The sequence below is a fragment of the Lampetra fluviatilis genome, chromosome 34, assembly GCF_964198595.1.
Source record: "Lampetra fluviatilis chromosome 34, kcLamFluv1.1, whole genome shotgun sequence".
Classification (NCBI taxonomy): Eukaryota; Metazoa; Chordata; class Hyperoartia; order Petromyzontiformes; family Petromyzontidae; genus Lampetra; species Lampetra fluviatilis.
In genome coordinates this window covers 12,241,478-12,264,263 of record NC_136308.1, presented here as the reverse complement: position 1 = coordinate 12,264,263, position 22,786 = coordinate 12,241,478, and the positions used below count along the sequence as shown (strand labels likewise).

General features: G+C 55.4%; 1 protein-coding gene across 1 annotated transcript in view; it reads right to left on the bottom strand.

Annotated features, from left to right (window-relative positions):
- The window catches only part of LOC144944416 (chloride anion exchanger-like), a 95,382-nt gene that overhangs the window by 20,324 nt on the left and 52,272 nt on the right, over positions 1-22,786 (bottom strand). The window contains 3 exon segments of the mRNA XM_078872556.1: positions 9,504-9,581; positions 19,232-19,345; positions 20,231-20,378. Coding sequence (XP_078728682.1) covers positions 9,504-9,581; positions 19,232-19,345; positions 20,231-20,378 — 340 coding nt within the window.

Genomic DNA, 22,786 nt, shown 5'->3' with positions numbered 1-22,786 from the left:
CCATATAGCCACCCAGCCACGTAGCCACCCAGCCACGTAGCCACCCAGCCACCCAGCCACATAGCCACCCAGCCACCCAGCCAGGTAGCCACCCAGCCATGTAGCCATCCAGCCATCCAGATATATAGCCACCCAGCTACCCAGCCACCCAGCCACCCAGCCACATAGCCACCCAGCCACCCAGCCACATAGCCACCCAGCCACCCAGCCACCCAGCCACATAGCCACCCAGCCACCCAGGCACATAGCCACCCAGCCACCCAGCCACATGGCCACCCAGCCACATAGCCACCCAGCCACATAGCCACATAGCCACGCAGCCACATAGCCACCCAGCCACCCAGCCACCCAGCCACCCAGGCACATAGCCACCCAGCCACCCAGCCAGGTAACCACCCAGCCACCCAGCCACATAGCCACCCAGCCACGTAGCCACCCAGCCACGTAGCCACCCAGCCACCCAGCCACCCAGCCACCCAGCCACATAGGCACCCAGCCACCCAGCCACATAGCCACCCAGCCACCCAGCCACATAGCCACCAAGTCACGTAGCCACCCAGCCACATAGCCACCCAGCCACCCAGCCAGGTAACCACCCAGCCATCCAGCCACATAGCCACCCAGCCACGTAGCCACCCAGCCACGTAGCCACCCAGCCACCCAGCCACATAGGCACCCAGCCACCCAGCCACGTAGCCACCCAGCCACCCAGCCACCCAGCCACATAGCCATCCAGCCACCCAGCCACATAGCCACCCAGCTACATAGCCACCCAGCCAACCAGCCACATAGCCACCCAGCCACATAGCCACCCAGCCACATAGCCACCCACTCACGTAGCCACTCAGCCACCCAGCCACATAGCCACCCAGCCACCCAGCCACCCAGCCACGTAGCCACCCAGCCACCCAGCTACATAGCCACCCAGCCACCCAGCCACGTAGCCACCCAGCCACCCAGCCACCCAGCCACCCAGCCACCAAGCCACATAGCCACGTAGCCACCCAGCCACCCAGCCACCCAGCCACCCAGCCACGTAGCCACCCAGCCACCCAGCCCACTAGCCACCCAGCCACCCAGCCACCCAGCCACATAGCCACGTAGCCACCCAGCCACCCAGCCACCCAGCCACCCAGCCACGTAGCCACCCAGCCACCCAGACACGTAGCCACCCAGCCACCCAGCCACCCAGCCACATAGCCACCCAGCCACCCAGGCACATAGCCACCCAGCCACCCAGCCACATAGCCACCCACTCACGTAGCCACTCAGCCACCCAGCAACATAGCCAGCCAGCCACCCAGCCACATAGCCACCCAGCCACCCAGTCACATAGCCACCCAGCCACCCAGCCATATAGCCACCCAGCCACGTAGCCACCCAGCCACGTAGCCACCCAGCCACCCAGCCACATAGCCACCCAGCCACCCAGCCAGGTAGCCACCCAGCCATGTAGCCATCCAGCCATCCAGATATATAGCCACCCAGCTACCCAGCCACCCAGACACCCAGCCACATAGCCACCCAGCCACGTAGCCACCCAGCCACCCAGCCACCCAGCCACGTAGCCACCCAGCCACCCAGCCACGTAGCCACCCAGCCACCCAGCCACATAGCCACCCAGCCACCCAGCCACCCAGCCACATAGCCACCCAGCCACCCAGGCACATAGCCACCCAGCCACCCAGCCACATGGCCACCCAGCCACATAGCCACCCAGCCACCCAGCCACATAGCCACATAGCCACGCAGCCACATAGCCACCCAGCCACCCAGCCACCCAGCCACCCAGCCACCCAGCCACATAGCCACCCAGCCACATAGCCACCCAGCCACCCAAGCACATAGCCACCCAGCCACCCAGCCACGTAACCACCCAGCCACATAGCCACCCACTCACGTAACCACTCAGCCACCCAGCCACATAGCCACCCAGCCACGTAGCCACCCAGCCACCCAGCCACCCAGCCACGTAGCCACCCAGCCACCCAGCCACCCAGCCACATAGGCACCCAGCCACCCAGCCACATAGCCACCCAGCCACCCAGCCACCCAGCCACATAGCCACCAAGTCACCCAGCCACATAGCCACATAGCCACCCAGCCACCCAGCCACCCAGCCACCCAGCCACATAGCCATCCAGCCACCCAGCCACATAGCCACCCAGCCACATAGCCACCCAGCCACCCAGCTACATAGCCACCCAGCCAACCAGCCACATAGCCACCCAGCCACATAGCCACCCAGCCACATAGCCACCCACTCACGTAGCCACTCAGCCACCCAGCCACATAGCCACCCAGCCACCCAGCCACCCAGCCACGTAGCCACCCAGCCACCCAGCTACATAGCCACCCAGCCACCCAGCCACGTAGCCACCCAGCCACCCAGCCACCCAGCCACAAAGCCACATAGCCACGTAGCCACCCAGCCACCCAGCCACCCAGCCACGTAGCCACCCAGCCACCCAGTCCACTAGCCACCCAGCCACCCAGCCACCCAGCCACATAGCCACGTAGCCACCCAGCCACCCAGCCACCCAGCCACCCAGCCACGTAGCCACCCAGCCACCCAGCCACGTAGCCACCCAGCCACCCAGCCACCCAGCCACATAGCCACCCAGCCACCCAGGCACATAGCCACCCACTCACGTAGCCACTCAGCCACCCAGCAACATAGCCAGCCAGCCACCCAGCCACATAGCCACCCAGCCACCCAGTCACATAGCCACCCAGCCACCCAGCCATATAGCCACCCAGCCACGTAGCCACCCAGCCACGTAGCCACCCAGCCACCCAGCCACATAGCCACCCAGCCACCCAGCCAGGTAGCCACCCAGCCATGTAGCCATCCAGCCATCCAGATATATAGCCACCCAGCTACCCAGCCACCCAGCCACCCAGCCACATAGCCACCCAGCCACCCAGCCACGTAGCCATCCAGCCACCCAGCCACCCAGCCACGTAGCCACCCAGCCACCCAGCCACGTAGCCACCCAGCCACCCAGCCACATAGCCACCCAGCCACCCAGCCACCCAGCCACATAGCCACCCAGCCACCCAGGCACATAGCCACCCAGCCACCCAGCCACATGGCCACCCAGCCACATAGCCACCCAGCCACCCAGCCACATAGCCACCCAGCCACCCAGCCACCCAAGCACATAGCCACCCAGCCACCCAGCCACGTAACCACCCAGCCACCCAGCCACATAGCCACCCAGCCACGTAGCCACCCAGCCACCCAGCCACGTAGCCACCCAGCCACCCAGCCACCCAGCCACATAGGCACCCAGCCACCCAGCCACATAGCCACCCAGCCACCCAGCCACATAGCCACCAAGTCACCCAGCCACATAGCCAACCAGCCACACAGCCACATAGCCACCCAGCCAACCAGCCACATAGCCCCCCAGCCACCCAGCCACATAGCCACCCAGCCACAAAGCCACATAGCCACCCAGCCACCCAGCCACATAGCCGCCCAACCACCCAGCCACCCAGCCACATAGCCACCCAGCCACCCAGCCACATAGGCACCTAGCCACCCAGCCACATAGCCACCCAGCCACCCAGCCACATAGCCACCCAGCCACTCAGCCACCCAGCCACATAGCCACCCAGCCACATAGCCATCCAGCCACCAAGCCACATAGCCACCCAGCCACATAGCCACCCAGCCACATAGCCACCCAGCCAACCAGCCACATAGCCCCCCACTCACCCAGCCACATAGCCACCCAGCCACAAAGCCACATAGCCACCCAGCCACCCAGCCACATAGCCACCCACTCACATAGCCACCCAGCCACCCAGCCACATAGCCACCCAGCCACACAGCCACATAGGCACTTAGCCACCCAGCCACATAGCCACCCAGCCACCCAGCCACCCAGCCACATAGCCACGCAGCCACTCAGCCACCCAGCCACATAGCCACCCAGCCACATAGCCATCCAGCCACCAAGCCACATAGCCACCCAGCCACATAGCCACCCAGCCACATAGCCACCCAGCCACCCAGCTACATAGCCACCCAGCCACCCAGCCACATAGCCACCCAGCCACATAGCCACCCAACCACCCAGCCACATAGCCACCCAGCCACCCAGCCACCCAGCCACGTAGCCACCCAGCCACCCAGCCACATAGCCACCCAGCCACCTAGCCACGTAGCCACCCAGCCACGTAGCCACCCAGCCACCCAGCCACATAGCCACCCAGCCACCCAGCCACATAGCCACCCAGCCACCCAGCCACCCAGCCACATAGCCACCCAGCCACCCAGCCACATGGCCACCCAGCCACATAGCAACCCAGCCACCCAGCCACATAGCCACCCAGCCACATAGCCACCCAGCCACCCAGCCACCCAGCCACATAGCCACCCAGCCACATAGCCACCCAGCCACCCAGGCACATAGCCACCCAGCCACCCAGCCACGTAACCACCCAGCCACCCAGCCACATAGCCACCCAGCCACGTAGCCACCCAGCCACCCAGCCACGTAGCCACCCAGCCACCCAGCCACATAGCCAACCAGCCACACAGCCACATAGCCACACAGCCACATAGCCACCCAGCCAACCAGCCACATAGCCCCCCAGCCACCCAGCCACATAGCCACCCAGCCACAAAGCCACATAGCCACCCAGCCACCCAGCCGCCCAACCACCCAGCCACCCAGCCAGATAGCCACCCAGCCACCCAGCCACATAGGCACCTAGCCACCCAGCCACATAGCCACCCAGCCACCCAGCCACCCAGCCACATAGCCACCCAGCCACTCAGCCACCCAGCCACATAGCCACCCAGCCACATAGCCATCCAGCCACCAAGCCACATAGCCACCCAGCCACATAGCCACCCAGCCACATAGCCACCCAGCCAACCAGCCACATAGCCCCCCACTCACCCAGCCACATAGCCACCCAGCCACAAAGCCACATAGCCACCCAGCCACCCAGCCACATAGCCACCCACTCACATAGCCACCCAGCCACCCAGCCACATAGCCACCCAGCCACATAGGCACCTAGCCACCCAGCCACATAGCCACCCAGCCACCCAGCCACCCAGCCACATAGCCACCCAGCCACTCAGCCACCCAGCCACATAGCCACCCAGCCACATAGCCATCCAGCCACCAAGCCACATAGCCACCCAGCCACATAGCCACCCAGCCACATAGCCACCCAGCCACCCAGCTACATAGCCACCCAGCCACCCAGCCACCCAGCCACATAGCCACCCAGCCACATAGCCACCCAACCACCCAGCCACATAGCCACCCACTCACGTAGCCACTCAGCCACCCAGCCACATAGCCACCCAGCCACCCAGCCACATAGCCACCCAGCCACTCAGCCACCCAGCCACATAGCCACCCAGCCACATAGCCATCCAGCCACCAAGCCAGATAGCCACCCAGCCACATAGCCACCCAGCCACATAGCCACCCAGCTACATAGCCACCCAGCCACCCAGCCACCCAGCCACATAGCCACCCAGCCACGTAGCCACCCAACCACCCAGCCACATAGCCACCCACTCACGTAGCCACTCAGCCACCCAGCCACATAGCCACCCAGCCAACCAGCCACCCAGCCACGTAGCCACCCAGCCACCCAGCCACATAGCCACCCAGCCACCCAGCCACGTAGCCACCCAGCCACGTAGCCACCCAGCCACCCAGCCACATAGCCACCCAGCCACCCAGCCACCCAGCCACCCAGCCACATAGCCACCCAGCCACATAGCAACCCAGCCACCCAGCCACATAGCCACCCAGCCACATAGCCACCCAGCCACCCAGCCACCCAGCCACATAGCCACCCAGCCACATAGCCACCCAGCCACCCAGGCACATAGCCACCCAGCCACCCAGCCACGTAACCACCCAGCCACCCAGCCACATAGCCACCCAGCCACGTAGCCACCCAGCCACCCAGCCACGTAGCCACCCAGCCACCCAGCCACATAGGCACCCAGCCACCCAGCCACATAGCCACCCAGCCACCCAGCCACCCAGCCACATAGCCACCAAGTCACCCAGCCACATAGCCAACCAGCCACACAGCCACATAGCCACCCAGCCACATAGCCACCCAGCCAACCAGCCACATAGCCCCCCAGCCACCCAGCCACATAGCCACCCAGCCACAAAGCCACATAGCCACCCAGCCACCCAGCCGCCCAACCACCCAGCCACCCAGCCACATAGCCACCCAGCCACCCAGCCACATAGGCACCTAGCCACCCAGCCACATAGCCACCCAGCCACCCAGCCACATAGCCACCCAGCCACTCAGCCACCCAGCCACATAGCCACCCAGCCACATAGCCACCCAGCCACATAGCCACCCAGTCAACCAGCCACATAGCCCCCCACTCACCCAGCCACATAGCCACCCAGCCACAAAGCCACATAGCCACCCAGCCACATAGCCCCCCACTCACCCAGCCACATAGCCACCCAGCCACAAAGCCACATAGCCACCCAGCCACCCAGCCACATAGCCACCCACTCACATAGCCACCCAGCCACCCAGCCACATAGCCCCCCACTCACCCAGCCACATAGCCACCCAGCCACAAAGCCACATAGCCACCCAGCCACCCAGCCACATAGCCACCCACTCACATAGCCACCCAGCCACCCAGCCACATAGCCATCCAGCCACCCAGCCACATAGGCACCTAGCCACCCAGCCACATAGCCACCCAGCCACCCAGCCACCCAGCCACATAGCCACCCAGCCACTCAGCCACCCAGCCACCCAGCCACATAGCCACCCAGCCACATAGCCATCCAGCCACCAAGCCACATAGCCACCCAGCCACATAGCCACCCAGCCACATAGCCACCCAGCCACCCAGCTACATAGCCACCCAGCCACCCAGCCACCCAGCCACATAGCCACCCAGCCACATAGCCACCCAACCACCCAGCCACATAGCCACCCACTCACGTAGCCACTCAGCCATCCAGCCACATAGCCACCCAGCCACCCAGCCACCCAGCCACGTAGCCACCCAGCCACCCAGCCACATAGCCACCCAGCCACCCAGCCACGTAGCCACCCAGCCACGTAGCCACCATGCCACCCAGCCACATAGCCACCCAGCCACCCAGCCACATAGCCACCCAGCCACCCAGCCACCCAGCCACATAGCCACCCAGCCACCCAGCCACATGGCCACCCAGCCACATAGCAACCCAGCCACCCAGCCACATAGCCACCCAGCCACATAGCCACCCAGCCACCCAGCCACCCAGCCACATAGCCACCCAGCCACATAGCCACCCAGCCACCCAGGCACATAGCCACCCAGCCACCCAGCCACGTAACCACCCAGCCACCCAGCCACATAGCCACCCAGCCACGTAGCCACCCAGCCACCCAGCCACGTAGCCACCCAGCCACCCAGCCACATAGGCACCCAGCCACCCAGCCACATAGCCACCCAGCCACCCAGCCACATAGCCACCAAGTCACCCAGCCACATAGCCAACCAGCTACACAGCCACATAGCCACCCAGCCACATAGCCACCCAGCCAACCAGCCACATAGCCCCCAGCCACGTAGCCACCCAGCCACAAAGCCACATAGCCACCCAGCCACATAGCCGCCCAACCACCCAGCCACCCAGCCACATAGCCACCCAGCCACCCAGCCACATAGGCACCTAGCCACCCAGCCACATAGCCACCCAGCCACCCAGCCACCCAGCCACATAGCCACCCAGCCACTCAGCCACCCAGCCACATAGCCACCCAGCCACATAGCCATCCAGCCACCAAGCCACATAGCCACCCAGCCACATAGCCACCCAGCCACATAGCCACCCAGCCACCCAGCCACATAGCCACCCAGCCACATAGCCACCCAACCACCCAGCCACATAGCCACCCACTCACGTAGCCACTCAGCCACCCAGCCACATAGCCACCCAGCCACCCAGCCACGTAGCCACCCAGCCACCCAGCCACATAGCCACCCAGCCACCCAGCCACGTAGCCACCCAGCCACCCAGCCACATAGCCACCCAGCCACCCAGCCACATAGCCACCCAGCCACCCAGCCACCCAGCCACATAGCCACGTAGCCACCCAGCCACCCAGCCACCCAGCCACGTAGCCACCCAGCCACCCAGCCACATAGCCACCCAGCCACCCAGCCACCCAGCCACCCAGTCACATAGCCACGTAGCCACCCAGCCACCCAGCCACGTAGCCACCCAGCCACCCAGCCACCCAGGCACATAGACACCCAGCCACATAGCCACCCAGCCACCCAGCCACAAAGCCACCCAGCCACCTAGCCACATAACCATCCAGCCACCCAGCCATATAGCCACATAGCCACCCAGCCACCCAGCCACATAGCCACCCAGCCACATAGCCACCCATCCACGTAGCCACATAGCCACCCAGCCACCCAGCCACCCAGCCACATAGCCACCCAGCCACCCAGCCACATAGCCACCCAGCCACATAGCCACCCAGCCACCCAGCCACATAGCCACCCAGCCACATATCCACCAAGCCACCCAGCCACATAGACACCCAGCCACTCAGCCACCCAGCCACATAGCCACCCAGCCACCCAGCCACGTAGCCACCCAGCCACCCAGCCACATAGCCACCCAGCCACCCAGCCACCCAGCCACCCAGCTACCCAGCCACCCAGCCACATAGCCACCCAGCCACTCAGCCACCCAGCCACATAGCCACCCAGCCACCCAGCCACGTAGCCACCCAGCCACATAGCCACCCAGCCACCCAGCCACCCAGCTACCCAGCCACCCAGCCACATAGCCACCCAGCCACTCAGCCACATAGCCACCCAGCCACCCAGCTACCCAGCCACCCAGCCACGTAGCCACCCAGCCACGTAGCCACCCAGCCACCCAGGTACGTAGCCACCCAGCCACGTAGCCACCCAGCCACGTAGCCACCCAGCCACCCAGCCACGTAGCTACCCAGCCACGTAGCCACCCAGCCACCCACCTACTCACCCATCCAGCCGCCCAACTACCCAGCCAACCACCCTTCAGTTCACACGGTTAGACAGTCAGTCATACAGTGGTCCGGCAGGACAGTGAGCTGGTGAGCGATTGGGCTGGTTGTGCAGGTATCCCGTGAGTCGTTAAGTTGTGCAGGCCATGTGATTAAACTAAACTTTTTTTTTTATTTACCAGGTAAGGCCCACTGAACTATGCAGCTCTTTCTCCGCAGCGACCGGCCACAAATTATAGCTGAAAGAAATGGCTGTGTAAAAGGTATAGGAGACAAATACTCCAAACGCGTGATGTTGATTTTAAATGTGCATGGAAAAGCCAGAGGACATGAAGAAAAATCACGCGACCACGGGGAGAAAGAGCGACATGCAAACTCCAAATATACAGCAGGCATCAAGGTCGAGATCGAGCCCACGACCTCCTGTACACCAGGCGATGTAGTTAACATATCCTAGCCACCGTGAAGCGGGTGCACACCGTCTGCAGTGGCTCCAGGAGGAAGCCCAGCGCCAGGATGACGATGAGCACGATGATGGACGACAGCAGAGCAGCCACCTGCATTCACCCCAACACACACACAGACACATAGACACACACACACACACACAGACACACACACACACAGAGACACACACGCAGACACACAGACACACACACACAGACAGACACACACAGAGACACACATGCCCCGTAGAGACTTCAATTAACTATACTCTTCGGTTCTTTTCGGTAAAGTCATGTAGGTAGAAATAAAATAAAACAAATCACGATGTTTCGATCACAACACAAGCGATCTTCATCAGCTGGAACAACCCTCTCTGACCTATGTAGCCTCTTGCCACGGCAACTCTCCCGCCGACTTCAGCATTTTATTGCTGTGGTTGTCCCACCTGGTGAAGATCGCTTGTGTTGCGATCGAAACGTCGTGATTGGTTTTATTTTGTTTTATTTCTACCCACGTGACTTTACTGAAAGAACCAAAGAGTATGGACTCCTGCAGTCACGAAAGCTTCAAATCAAGACTTCAATTGACTGTTGGGGAAAGTGCTGTTAGCAAGCACCTATGAAGGCTGTCACGGCCCTCAAGGGCATGTGTTGTATCTATGCCCTGTTTTCCGTTATTAATATTAAGAATAATTAAAAAAAATATTTCTCTTTTTATTATATCTATATATACTTTTTTAATTAAATAATGAAAACAACCCACTACAAGCACACCAGGAATCTGTGAAACGGCCATTAAACTGGTAAGAAGTCGGTCACAGAAAGGTCATAGACATCCAGATGGACAAAAAGATGTATGGACTAACCTCCCAAGACATCTGGAGATGTACAGATAAGGTGCAGAGTAAATAACGGTTGAAACTTCGCGATGTGAATCAATACCACGAAGGAGATAAAATGTTCAAAATTATGTTTTTTTAATCCTTGAGCCCAGAGATTACAGAAAGGGTGAGAATGGTTTTGAATCCAGAAACCGCATCCTTACGCCGCATAGAGAGCAAGGCGTACATGGCATGGTTATACAGAGCTAAGAATCATAATTCGGATCCAGAACACAGGGAGAGGGATAAGGAACCCAGCCTCTCAGAGAGGAATAAAAATCACCGAGCAGTCCCACAATGCAGGGAGGAGCAAACACGCACGCACCTGTGGCAAAATAAACCAGAGAGAGGTTGGCACGAGAATGAGAGCGGCACAAAGCCGAACATTCAGGAGAATCGCAGAATGTGGAGACCAAGGGCAGAATCATATCAACACCCCATGCCATGACATACGCAAGGTCAAAATTACGCACAAAGATGGCGAAGTAACAATCCAGGAAAAATTTGGCACCCAAATGGGAAAAACACTGGGCCAAAAATGTACGAGAATCGCAGGAGGGAGAGGTTCAGAGCAGGACCATATCAACATCCCATCCCACGACACACGCAAGGTTCAAATTACGCACAGAGATGGCAAGATAACCACCTAGCGGGAAGGTGGTACACAGACTGCGGAGGTATGGATGCGAACATTCAGGAGAATCGCAGGATGGGAGGTCAAACACAATCGATCCAATTCCGACCAATTCCTCCACCGGCTATACCAGGAGGGAATAGAGGAATAACACAGAATGCGGTCCAAATACATGATGAACCACCCACAGTGAGCGCGAGCGAGCGGCCAACACGCACCCCACCCGCCGAGGTTTTGTTAAACCCTGAGCTCAATGGGAAATACAAGCAGGCTGCAAGTGACAGGGCGGGCAAAAACGCGGACAGTGCTCCCGTAAATGACGCACAAATCGAATGTAAGGACAGGGCTGAATTGAAGTGTGATCGGACAGTAGATAACAGACAGCAGAGACAAAAACAGACAGCAGGGACACGCCCTGAGGAGTGCAGGCGTGAGCCTTTGAATGAAAAATATCCAAGGGAAACCAAAATTTATGCGGATCGGAGTGCTAAAATGGAGACGAATGTTCATGACATATCGGGAATGGTGTTGGAATCTAACACACTCGTAAAAACAAAGAGGACAACATTACGAGGCACAGAATTAAATCGACACACTGACTCGGCAAATGTGCATGTAATCGCACAGAGAGCGAATGCCACGAACCAAGTGTCAAAGTGGGTTGTGTGCGCGAATTCTGATTATGTGCAGCACAATTTTTCACCACACACTCCCACGACGTGAGAGAGTGAGAGAGGAAACTACAAAAACGAACCCGAAAACCGTGATCGAATTATCAAAGTGATAAGTGGTAAACCAGGCAACATGAGGAAGGTAACGCATAAATGCGTTCGAAACCGCTACCTAGCGTTTCCCAGGATTTAACAAAAACAAAAATGAATATTCGTCGGAGTTATGATATATGAGAACCTATGTAATTGGGGATATCGATGTTTAAAGTGTTGTTATTTTCTTTGCTTAATTCAAATGTAAAAATGTTAAGCAAAAACAAAAATGAATATTCGTCGGAGTTATGATGTATGAGAACCATGTAACTGGTGATATCGATGTTTAACGTGTTGTTATTTTCTTTGCTTAATTCAAATGTAACCATGTTAAGCAAAAACAAAAATGAATATTCGTCGGAGTTATGATGTATGAGAACCGATTTAACGCAATATCGATGTTTAACGTGTTGTTATTTTCTTTGCTTATTTCAAATGTAACCAGGTTAAGATCGTAATACGTGCACGCGCGTCGTAAGAAATAACCGCCGAGAGTAAGGGCGGCTGATGGATTTATAACAAAAAAAAAAACCAGGGCATTTACTTTGTTTAAAAATTCGCCAGTGGCCGAATCAACCACTGATAATTTTTTAAAGGGCGGATTGTTGTATCTATGCCCTGTTTTCCGTTATTAATATTAAGAATAATAATTTTTTTTTTTTATCTTTTTATTATATCTATATATACTTTTTTAATTAAATAATGAAAACAACCCACTACAAGCACACCAGGAATCTGTGAAACGGCCATTAAACTGGTAAGAAGTCGGTCACAGAAAGGTCATAGACATCCAGATGGACAAAAAGATGTATGGACTAACCTCCCAAGACATCTGGAGATGTACAGATAAGGTGCAGAGTAAATAACGGTTGAAACTTCGCGTTTTCTTAACGTTTTCCTTACCGAAAAGTAGAAACTTAACAAAGATAATTAACCAACAAACAATAATATTTGTATTATTAGTATATGTTTCCTACCTACACGACCTTCCTAAAAACTAAAGAGTACGAATTCCAGAAATCTTAAGTGGAAACATAGTTACACTTAACCTCAGGACATTAAAATATAACTCAGAATAAAACACCAATCTCTGGAGAACTAAACTTGGCGAAGCCCCAAAATAATAATGTGACGAGGATCATTACGAATATTCATCAAACATAGACGAATGATAACCACGATACTAAGACCGAAGGAACTCATAAAATATAATTCAAGAAAAAATGTAACACACAGGACCACATAAATGTATTACAAACATCTCCTCAGCCACCTTTGTCTTCCAGCGGGGTCTGGCAAGCAAGGAGGGAGCAAAACGGTCACAAGGGGGGGGGGGTTTGTGCTGACATTGTTTGTTTTCTCTCGCAAGAGACGCGGAGAGAGGAGAGGGTGCTCACGTTTTGAGTTAAACACGGCCGTCTTTGTCTCCCCGCAGCACGGACAGCAAGATTTGCACACGCGAGCAAATAACATTCCCCACCCCTCCTTCCAGAATGGTTACACAGCTGCGTCTTTACTAATAAACACGCACATGACACACGAAACACACGGACGCAGATGTGTTCAACCCACAGAAAGATATATGACGGCCTTCAAACAACTCGGGAAGACTGAGTGGATTTTCCCAATATAAGCCGGGGAAAAATCCATTCAACAGAGATCGTCAAGGGCTTCGGCCCCCACCACATCTCGTCAGAGGCCCTGGGCCCCACCTCATCTCAACGCCGACAACGAAGAAGTTTTCGTCATCCAGAATGACGAGGTTCACGGGGTAGCGACGTGCAGCTACAAGCCGAGGTCTGCACCACCTGAGAAGAATTGCTACCCTGAGTCGCCGAGCTGCGAGTGAAGCCAACAAAGACGCCAACGTCCACCTTGCCACGAACGAAGCATCGCTCCTCGTCAGAGTGACGACCAGCGAACAACCCGCAGGAAAGGCGGAGATCGCCAAGCGAGCAAAGCAGAGAGCGTGAAGCAGTGGAGAAAGCCTGGTCAAACGGCTGTGAGGAGGAGGACAGCGCTGTTGAATGCGCCTTGTGTCTAATACACACCCAGATCAACCAGCATCAACCAAAACCGACTCGTCATCCCGCAGTGGAGAAAGAGAGTCAAAGTCTTCTGAACGAGCGCCACCGAGCGCCACCGAGCGCCACCGAGCGCCACCGAGCGCCACCGAGCGCCACCGAGCGCCACCGAGCGACAACGAGCGACAACGAGCGACAACGAGCGACACCGAGCGACACGAGCGACCGAGCATCTTCAAGGACAGCATCGTGCCAACTCGTCGTCCAGCAGTGGAGAGAGAGCGAGGGAGCAGCAGGGGCTCGCGGCGGCCACGCCCTACCCAGAGAAAACTTCTGGCCGCTGTTCGTATCCTCTCACACCACACAAGCTAACGACACAACTCCCGGCTCTAAGAATTAATTAATATTAAAAGGGGACAACGCACATACAGCACGCACACGAATAAAAAAAAATTGTCATTGCGTTTCAGAAAGGGTTGCCATTTCGAGGTGGTGCGTTCAATATCAACGGATCGTGCAAAGCAGTTGCTGCCGTCGAGTTACATGAATAAGAAATGTTTTAGTCATTCATTTTCGTTAACTCCATAATCATGCCAATGAAGAAGTATTTTTAGTCATTCATTTTCGTAATCACATAATCTTGTCCATGAATTTATTGACGTATACTTGCTTTCGGATAAGAGAGTGTCATGTGCTTATTTAGAATAAAATTGCTTAACACCAACTGTTCGAGTGCTTCTTTCCAAGTCCATGCAAAACTATCTTATTCTTGATAACTGTATCCTGCGATGAGATATGAAAATGGAGACCTAAAATAACATAAACACACTAAGATAATCGGTAAAGTTTAATCGATGATAATCGTGTTATCCTGATTGATATAACAATGGATAAACGAAGCTAAGCCTAATTATCATAACTGCTCACAGTAACATAATCGCAAGCATCCGCATAAATTACTACGATTATCTCCGCGATTATCATAATTTATGCATATAATTACACACATTATCATAATTTATGCATGTCAATACACACATTAACATAATTAATGCGATTTGCGCATTTTTCGGAACATTATTAATTTTTATTATTTTTATCAAAATTTCATAATCCGACACATACAACACATGGGTGGATAATACCACGCCTGTCCATCTTTGTCTCCCCAGTATTAATATTTACACACCATACCGAGTATTCATTTAAAGCTGAGTCGATTTCGGGGAGGCCCAGTGCCATTTCAGATATTCGTCGGTGATGTTGGCTCTGAGCGGGAATCAAACTCTAATGGCCGGGTTTGTAGAACAGCGCACGAACCACTGCGCCACCGCTCCCCACACACGAGACGCACACACGCATGCACAAAGACAAAGATCCCCCATATAGCCTTGAACAGACTGTTGGGTGCTGTTAGCAAGCACCTATGAAGGCCAGCACGGCACACGAGGAAGTGAATGGCCAGGACCACGCCCGGCCGTCTTTGTCTACCCAGTGACGATGTTAACACACAAATACTCATTTCAGGCTGAGTTGACCTATGAGAGGCCCCAGACCGGTTCAGATAATGGTCACTGATGTTGGCAAGGATCGGGAATCGAACTCGGGTCACCGGCTTCGTAGCGCAGTGTGCTCGCCGCTACACTCCCGCAGCACAATAGTCTCACACACACACAGGTGCGTTGTGGGGTGTGTGGTGCTGTGTGAGTGTGGTGCTGTGTGGTGTGGTGCTGTGTGGTGCTGTGTGGTGCTGTGTTAGTGTGGTGCTGTGTGTGTGGTGCTTTGTGAGTGTGGTGCTGTGTGTGAGTGTGGCGCCGTGTTGGTGTTGGTGCCGTGCGAGTGTGTGTGGTGCTGTGTAGTGTGGTGCCGTGTGAGTGTGGTGCCGTGTGAGTGTGTGGTGCCGTGTGAGTGTGTGGTGCCGTGTGAGTGTGTGGTGCCGTGTGAGTGTGTGGTGCCGTGTGAGTGTGTGGTGCCGTGTGAGTGTGTGGTGCCGTGTGAGTGTGTGGTGCCGTGTGAGTGTGTGGTGCCGTGTGAGTGTGTGGTGCCGTGTGAGTGTGTGGTGCCGTGTGAGTGTGTGGTGCCGTGTGAGTGTGTGGTGTTGTGTAGTGTGTGGTGTTGTGTGAGTGTGGTGCTGTGTTAGTGTGGTGCCGTGTGAGTGTGGTGCCGTGTGAGTGTGGTGTTGTGTGAGTGTGAAGCTGTAAGCCCCAGGCTACTTTGGGCTCGCCTTCCCATCAACCGGAGGCGAGGAGTGGTGGTCGTGGTTCCTTATGCCCCCACCGAAGACGAACATCCGTGGAGGGATGCAGGCAAAGCCGATGAGTCAGAAGCCTTCTATGACCTCCTGTCACAGGTGCTGGCTAAAGTGGCCACTCGGGACAGAGTCATCTTGTTGGGTGACTTCAATGCCCGAGTTGGTCATGATGCTGGCACCTGGTCTGGAGTGATTGGAAGGCATGGACCAGATCAGCTCAATAAAAACGGTAGGAGGCTGCTAGATTTTTGTGCAGCCCATGGGCTTGTAATTACCAACACGCTCTTCCGGCATCGGCGCATCCACACAACATCATGGATGCATGCCGGGTCCAAGCAAGAACATCTGCTGGACTACATAGTGACGGACCAGCGGATGCGAGCCCATGTCCTTGACACCAGGACCTACCGTGGAGCTGATCTGCCCTCTGACCATCGACTAGTCATCTGTAAGATGCGCCTGCCATTCTTCCACTCCGGTGGTGGGTGTACACCCAGGACCCCATTCCAACCAAAAGTGGCCTGGTCTCAGTTAGCTGATGAAAGTTGCAAACGAGAATTTCATCATCGCTTGCAGCTGGGGTTGGCATCGTCCCCCACTCCACCTGATTTCGAGGGTAAATGGGCGAGGTTTAAGACTGTGACTCATGCAGCTGCAATGGCTGCTTTGGGTACGCGGTCCAGACCTCCCCAGAAACCCTGGCTGACAGAGGAGGTGTTCAGGTTAATTGAGAAAAAGCGACAGGCTCACTCTCATCGGCTACAGCATCCCACGTCAGAGAATGAGGAGGTTTACCGCAGCCTTCGCTCAGAGGTTCGGAGAGCCGTAAGGCGCTGCAAGGATGGGTGGTGGTCGCGGGTTGCTGAGGAGATGGAGTCTTTCTCAGTGGCCCGCGATCACAAATCACTATTTAACTCCATCAAAAAAGTAACCTGCAGCGCCACACCTATTACCATCATTAGGGGAAAAAACGGTGATCCAATCTCCGACCCCCAGGAACAGGTTTGCAGATTTGCTGAGCATTTCTGTGAGGTCCTGGGGGAGGGAAAATCTCTCAGCCAGGAAAACATCATGGCACAAAGTGGGGATAACCCTGCTGAGGCTGCGGTGCCTCAAATATTGGAAGAGGTCACCCCCTGTGAGTGGCTGGCTGAGGTGCCATCTGTTGAGGAAGTACTGAAGGCGATCCGGAGTCTGAGACCAGGAAAGGCACCGGGCAGAGATAATCTCCCAAGCGAAATGCTGAGGGAGGGTGGCGCTTGTGCACAGACTGCCCTATATGACATCATAACAACAGTCTGGACCGCTGGACGGGTACCGCAGGATTGGAAGGATGCCCTGGTGGTCCCCCTCTTTAAGAAGGGGGACCGCACAGACTGTAACAACTACAGGGGCATCTCACTCCTCAGTGTGCCGGGAAAGGTCCTGGCAAGGATTATTCAACATCTCCTTGCTAGGCACGCTGAGGAGAGGCTTGCGGAACCCCAATGCGGTTTCAGGAAAGGGCGGTCCTGCACAGATGCCATATTTTCTGTCCGTCTGCTACAACAGAGGTGTAGGGAATTCCAACAAGACCTACATCTCTGCTTTATTGACCTGGTCAATGCCTATGATACCATCAGTAGGCCTGGGCTCTGGGTTGTTCTTCGTGCTTTCGGAGTCCCTGACCCTCTGCTCACGATCATTAAGGACCTTCATGATGGTGAGCGGGCCCGGGTAAAACTACGTGGCCGGGAGTCGGAACCTTTCCCTGTACACCTTGGGGTGCGACAGGGATGTCCTCTGGCTCCCACATTATTTAACATCTATTTCGACTGCGTAGTTCGTGAAGCCTTCAATAGCTGTACCGGGGGAATTTCCATTTGGTACAGATATAATGGGAGGCTGATCAACGCCCGGGTGCGATCAAGGGATGGCTCCCTATTGGTCAACCACGTTATGTATGCCGATGATTTGGTAATAGCTGCTCATTCAGAAGAGGAGTTGGAGACGCTGCTGCTGAGACTGGAGCGTGCCACTAAGAGGTGGGGCCTTACCATCAGCCCCACCAAAACTAAGCACCTGCCTGGGTATTTTGTACCATCGGACACTCCACCCCCACAACTCCCAATCGGTGATGGGGAAGTTGTGGAGAGAGTGGAGAGTTTCCCATACCTGGGCAGTGTGCTTATGACCGGCTCCAGTTTATCAGCAGAGGTCTCACTCCGAATCAGTCGAGCGGCAATATATTTTCATCGGTTGCGTAACGCTGTGTGGAAGCTACCTAGTCTGTCGCTCCGCACGAAGCTTCAGGTCTTCTCGGCCACGGTCATTCCCTCCCTTCTCTACGTTTGCGAAACGTGGACCCCCCCTAATGGAGCATATTCGCCGGTTGGAAACATTTAGGCTGGCCTGCCTACGATCCATCCTGGGTTTAACCAGGCTGGATTGTGTGAGGAGCTCACAAATCCTTGAAAGATCTGGGCAAAGTCCCATCGGTGAGCTCCTCTGGCAGGCAAGGCTGCGTTGGCTGGGTCATGTAGCCCGCATGCCCAGCCACCGCATGCCTAAACAGCTTTTGTTCGGCCGGATCGAGGGGGCTAAACGGGCGCGGCACGGGCTCGAGAAGAGATGGAGTGATGTGATACAGGAGGACGTGGAACTGAGTGGACTTGCCGATGACTGGTACCAGCAGTGTCAAGATCGGCCTCAGTGGAGGAGGCTCGTGAAGGACGCTACTGGGCAGTTGGAGGCAGTCGCCCTCCAACAACAACGAGGGCGGAGGAGCGACGCTCACAACAACGAGCGGAGCGCCGGGTGGCTAAAGCACAGCAAGTTGGTACAGTAGGGGGCACAGGTGGTGCATCAGCCAGTCATCTCGGACATCTCAGTCAGTCGACCCGTGGCACCTGGGTCTGCCCCGTGACCTCCTGTCAGCGGGCGTTCGACACTTCACGTGGCCTCAATGTGCATTTGGCTTGGCACAAGCGTCGTGGTGACGTCACCGCCACTTAGTGGCGAATGGCGGTTGTTGTGTGGTGTCGCGTGAGTGTGTGTGGTGCCGCGTGAGTGTGTGTGGTGCCGCGTGAGTGTGTGTGGTGCCGCGTGAGTGTGTGTGGTGCCGCGTGAGTGTGTGTGGTGCCGTGTGTGTGTGGTGGCGTGTGTGAATATGGTGCTGTGTGAGTGTGGTGCTGGTGTGCCACGGTACGGCGGTGGTGTGGCCGGGACCTGTGTCTTGCCGCCGGTGCTCTCTTGTATGAGCGAGCGGGAGAGCGACGTGCTCACCACGACCGTCTGGAAGAACGACCCGAAGATGTTGCTCACCCCGAACGCAAGCAACTCCTGTGGATAATCATCAACATCGTTATCAGCATCGTTATCATCATTAACGCCATCAACATCATCAACATCATATCGTCATCGTTAAAATCATTATCAACAACATCATCAATATCATCACCATGCATCATAGTCTTAAATATAATGAACAACAAACAAAGGCAAAGATTCCCTGTGTAGCGCGCTTATGTGGGTGGCCAGCATCACGCCCGTCCGCCTTTGTCTCCCCAGTGCTGATGATGCCACACTGCACCAGGTACTAATTTAAGGACCAGTTCAGATAATCGCTACTGATGTTGACCGTGGCTTGGTAATCTAACTGAAGTTTGATTACTTGCCCAATGCGCTAATCACTGCACCACCGCTCTCCACGTTGTGATGAACAACCAATGCCATCATCAGTAGAAGTGCAGCTGGCAAGCCAGCGTGGTATAAAAGTTAAATAAGTAAATAGTTAAATGATGGAGGGGCGAGGGAGACAGACGCAGTCACAAGGACCTGTTCCAGATGCAACGCATGGAAGATGCGTGTCTGGGAATCCCATTTAGTGATTTACACGTATCGAAGAAATCTGATTACATCCCAGTCACATTGTTTCATCTACCAGCTGGCTGTCTGGTTATCCAGTTACTGGGTCACATGCTTATCTGGTTACCTCCTTATTAGGTCACCTTGTTAACCAGTTATTTGGTTACAAGGTTACCAGGTCACCTGGTTACCTGGTTATCCGGCTACCTGATTACCAGTTCATCTGGTTACATATTTGCCTGGTTAACAGGTTACCTGGTAACCAAATCATCTCGTTACCAAGATATCCGGTTACTACCTGGTTACAAGGTCACCTAGTTATCTGGTAACCAGGCGACCTACTTACGGGTACCCAGTTACCTGGTTGCTGTCGATAGCGTATCCGTGCTTCTGTGCGAAGATCTTGCTGAGTGACAGGGGCACCACGAAGGCCACGATCGCTATGGCAAACGCATCCCCGATGATCTCGGGGAAGAGGCTCACGTCCGGTATAACCGGAGGAGCCAGCCTGGGACGACAACAACAACCATAAAAAACAACAACAATCACAGCAAAAACAATCACAACAATTATAAAAACAATCACAATAAATAGAATAACAATTACAACATCAATAATAAACTTGTTATGCACGCATATGTTACGAATGTCTGAGCCAACAACAATTACAACATCAAAGTTCCTCGTACGCCAGACAGAACAGGTGAGAGCCTGAACGGGTGATGGCCTGTACAGGTGATGGCCTGTAGAGGTGATGGTCTGTAGAGGTGAGAGCCTGAATGGTTGAGAGCCTAGACAGGTAATATGCCTGGACAGGTGATGGCCTCCTGGAAGGTGGATGATGGGTGCCTGGATGCAGGGCCGGATCAAGGCGTGGGGGCTTTAGGGGCTGCAGCCCAGGGGCCTCCGCCAGCTGGAGGGCCTCCTGAGATTCAGTGAAAAGTTATTTCATTTGTCAATGTTGAATTTTATGTTGTCGTTAGCCATGTAAAAATAAATTTACATTTTCTTTAACTTTGTTTTCCTTTTGAAAATATGACTGGGGGCCTCGCAGTAGCTGGAGCGCAGGCGGCCTACACAATCTTAATCCGGCCCTGCCTGGGTGCTGCTGCCTGTGCGTGGCAGTTATGGACGGACCATTGCCGCGGGTGCGGTCGCCTGGAAGATAAACGCAGCTCGGCCAAGGGCGGTCCCCGCTGTTTTTGTTGTTGAACGTCGTGACAATGCGCGTCGGGGTCGTGGAGGGCTAACGACGTTTAATGTGCATTGGTATCAGCATGACCACGTGGCCTTGGTGGTCATGCGATGGATCCATTGCTGCCCTCGTACCGCGAGAGGGCGGCAGAGGGCCGGGGGAGGGCAGTGGGCAGCTGGTCCCTGGTGGGGGGTGGGGGGTGGGGGGGCTGAGGAGGTTGGGGCCTTAATCGGTCGGCACTGGGAATGCAAATGAGCCAGCGCCGTTCTGCATGGCAGTAATTGAATTGTAGAGGTCATCAGTTTAAAATGAAAAGTCAATGTCTGGCCCCTGCCTTGCCGCATGTCATCTTTGTATGGTACAGATAGTTCGTGGATCTGTGTGTGAGGGTGTGTGCGTAGTGTGTGTGTGTGATGCTTTACCCTTTATTTAACCCGGAGATTAAGCAAGCCCATTGAGACACATTGCAACCATACTGACTTTCTGCACTGCGTGTGTCCGCGTGCGTAGTGTGTGTCTAATGTGTGTATACTGTGTGTGTTGTGTGTATATCGTGTGTGTAGTGTGTGTGTAGTTTGTGTGTAGCATGTGTAGTGTGTGTAGTGTGGTTGTACCGTGTGTGTAGCATGTGTAGTGTGTGTGTATCGTGTGTAGTGTGTGTCTAATGTGTGTATACTGTGTGTGGTGTGTGTATATCGTGTGTGTAGTGTGTGTGTAGTTTGTGTGTAGCATGTGTAGTGTGTGTGTAGCGTGTGTAGTGTGTGTGTAGCGTGTGTAGTGTGTGTAGTGTGTGTATACCGTGTGTGTAGTGTGTGTAGTGTGGTTGTACCGTGTGTGTAGCATGTGTAGTGTGTGTGTGTAGTGTGTGTCTAATGTGTGTATATCGTGTGTGTAGTGTGTATATCGTGTATGTAGTGTGGTTGCACCGTGTGTGTAGCATGTGTAGTGTGTGTATCGTGTGTAGTGTGTGTCTAATGTGTGTATACTGTGTGTTGTGTGTATATGTGTGTGTAGTGTGTGGTGTGTGTAGTGTGTGGTGTGTGTAGTTTGTGTGTAGTATGTATAGTGTTTGTAGCGTGTGTAGTATGTGTGTAATGTGTGTCGTCTGTGTATACCGCGTGTATTGTGTGTGTAGCGTGTGTAGTGTGTTTGTAATGTGTGTGTAGCGTGTGTAGTGTGGTTGTACCGTGTGTGTAGTGTATGGTTGTACCGTGTGTGTGGAGTGTGGTTGTACTGTGTGTAGTGTGTGTAGTGTTTGTATCGTGTGTGTAGTGTGTGTGTAGTGTGGTTGTACCGTGTGTGTGTAGTGTGTGTAGCGTGTGTGTTGTGTTGTGGCGTCGCGATCAGCGCATTTTCATGAACTGGTCCTGGGCATCTCCTAGATTAATTTGGCCGTCAAGTACCTGGGGAGACAAATGCGGCAGGGCATTGTGCTGACCTCAATACTCCATCAGGTGCCGCTAAAAACACTTGCCCCAACAGTCTGTTAGAGATAGAGGGGGGACCTTTGTCTTTGTCACTGTGGAGGTGAGTGTGTGAATGTGTCACTGTGCAGGTGAGTGTGTGAATGCGTCACGTGCAGGTGAGTGTAGTAACGTGCCACTGTGTAGGTGAGTGTAGTAACGTGTCACTGTGCAGGTGAGTGTGTGAACGTGTCACACTGCAGGTGAGTGTGTGAATGTGTCACTGTGCAGGTGAGTGTGTGAATGTGTCACACTGCA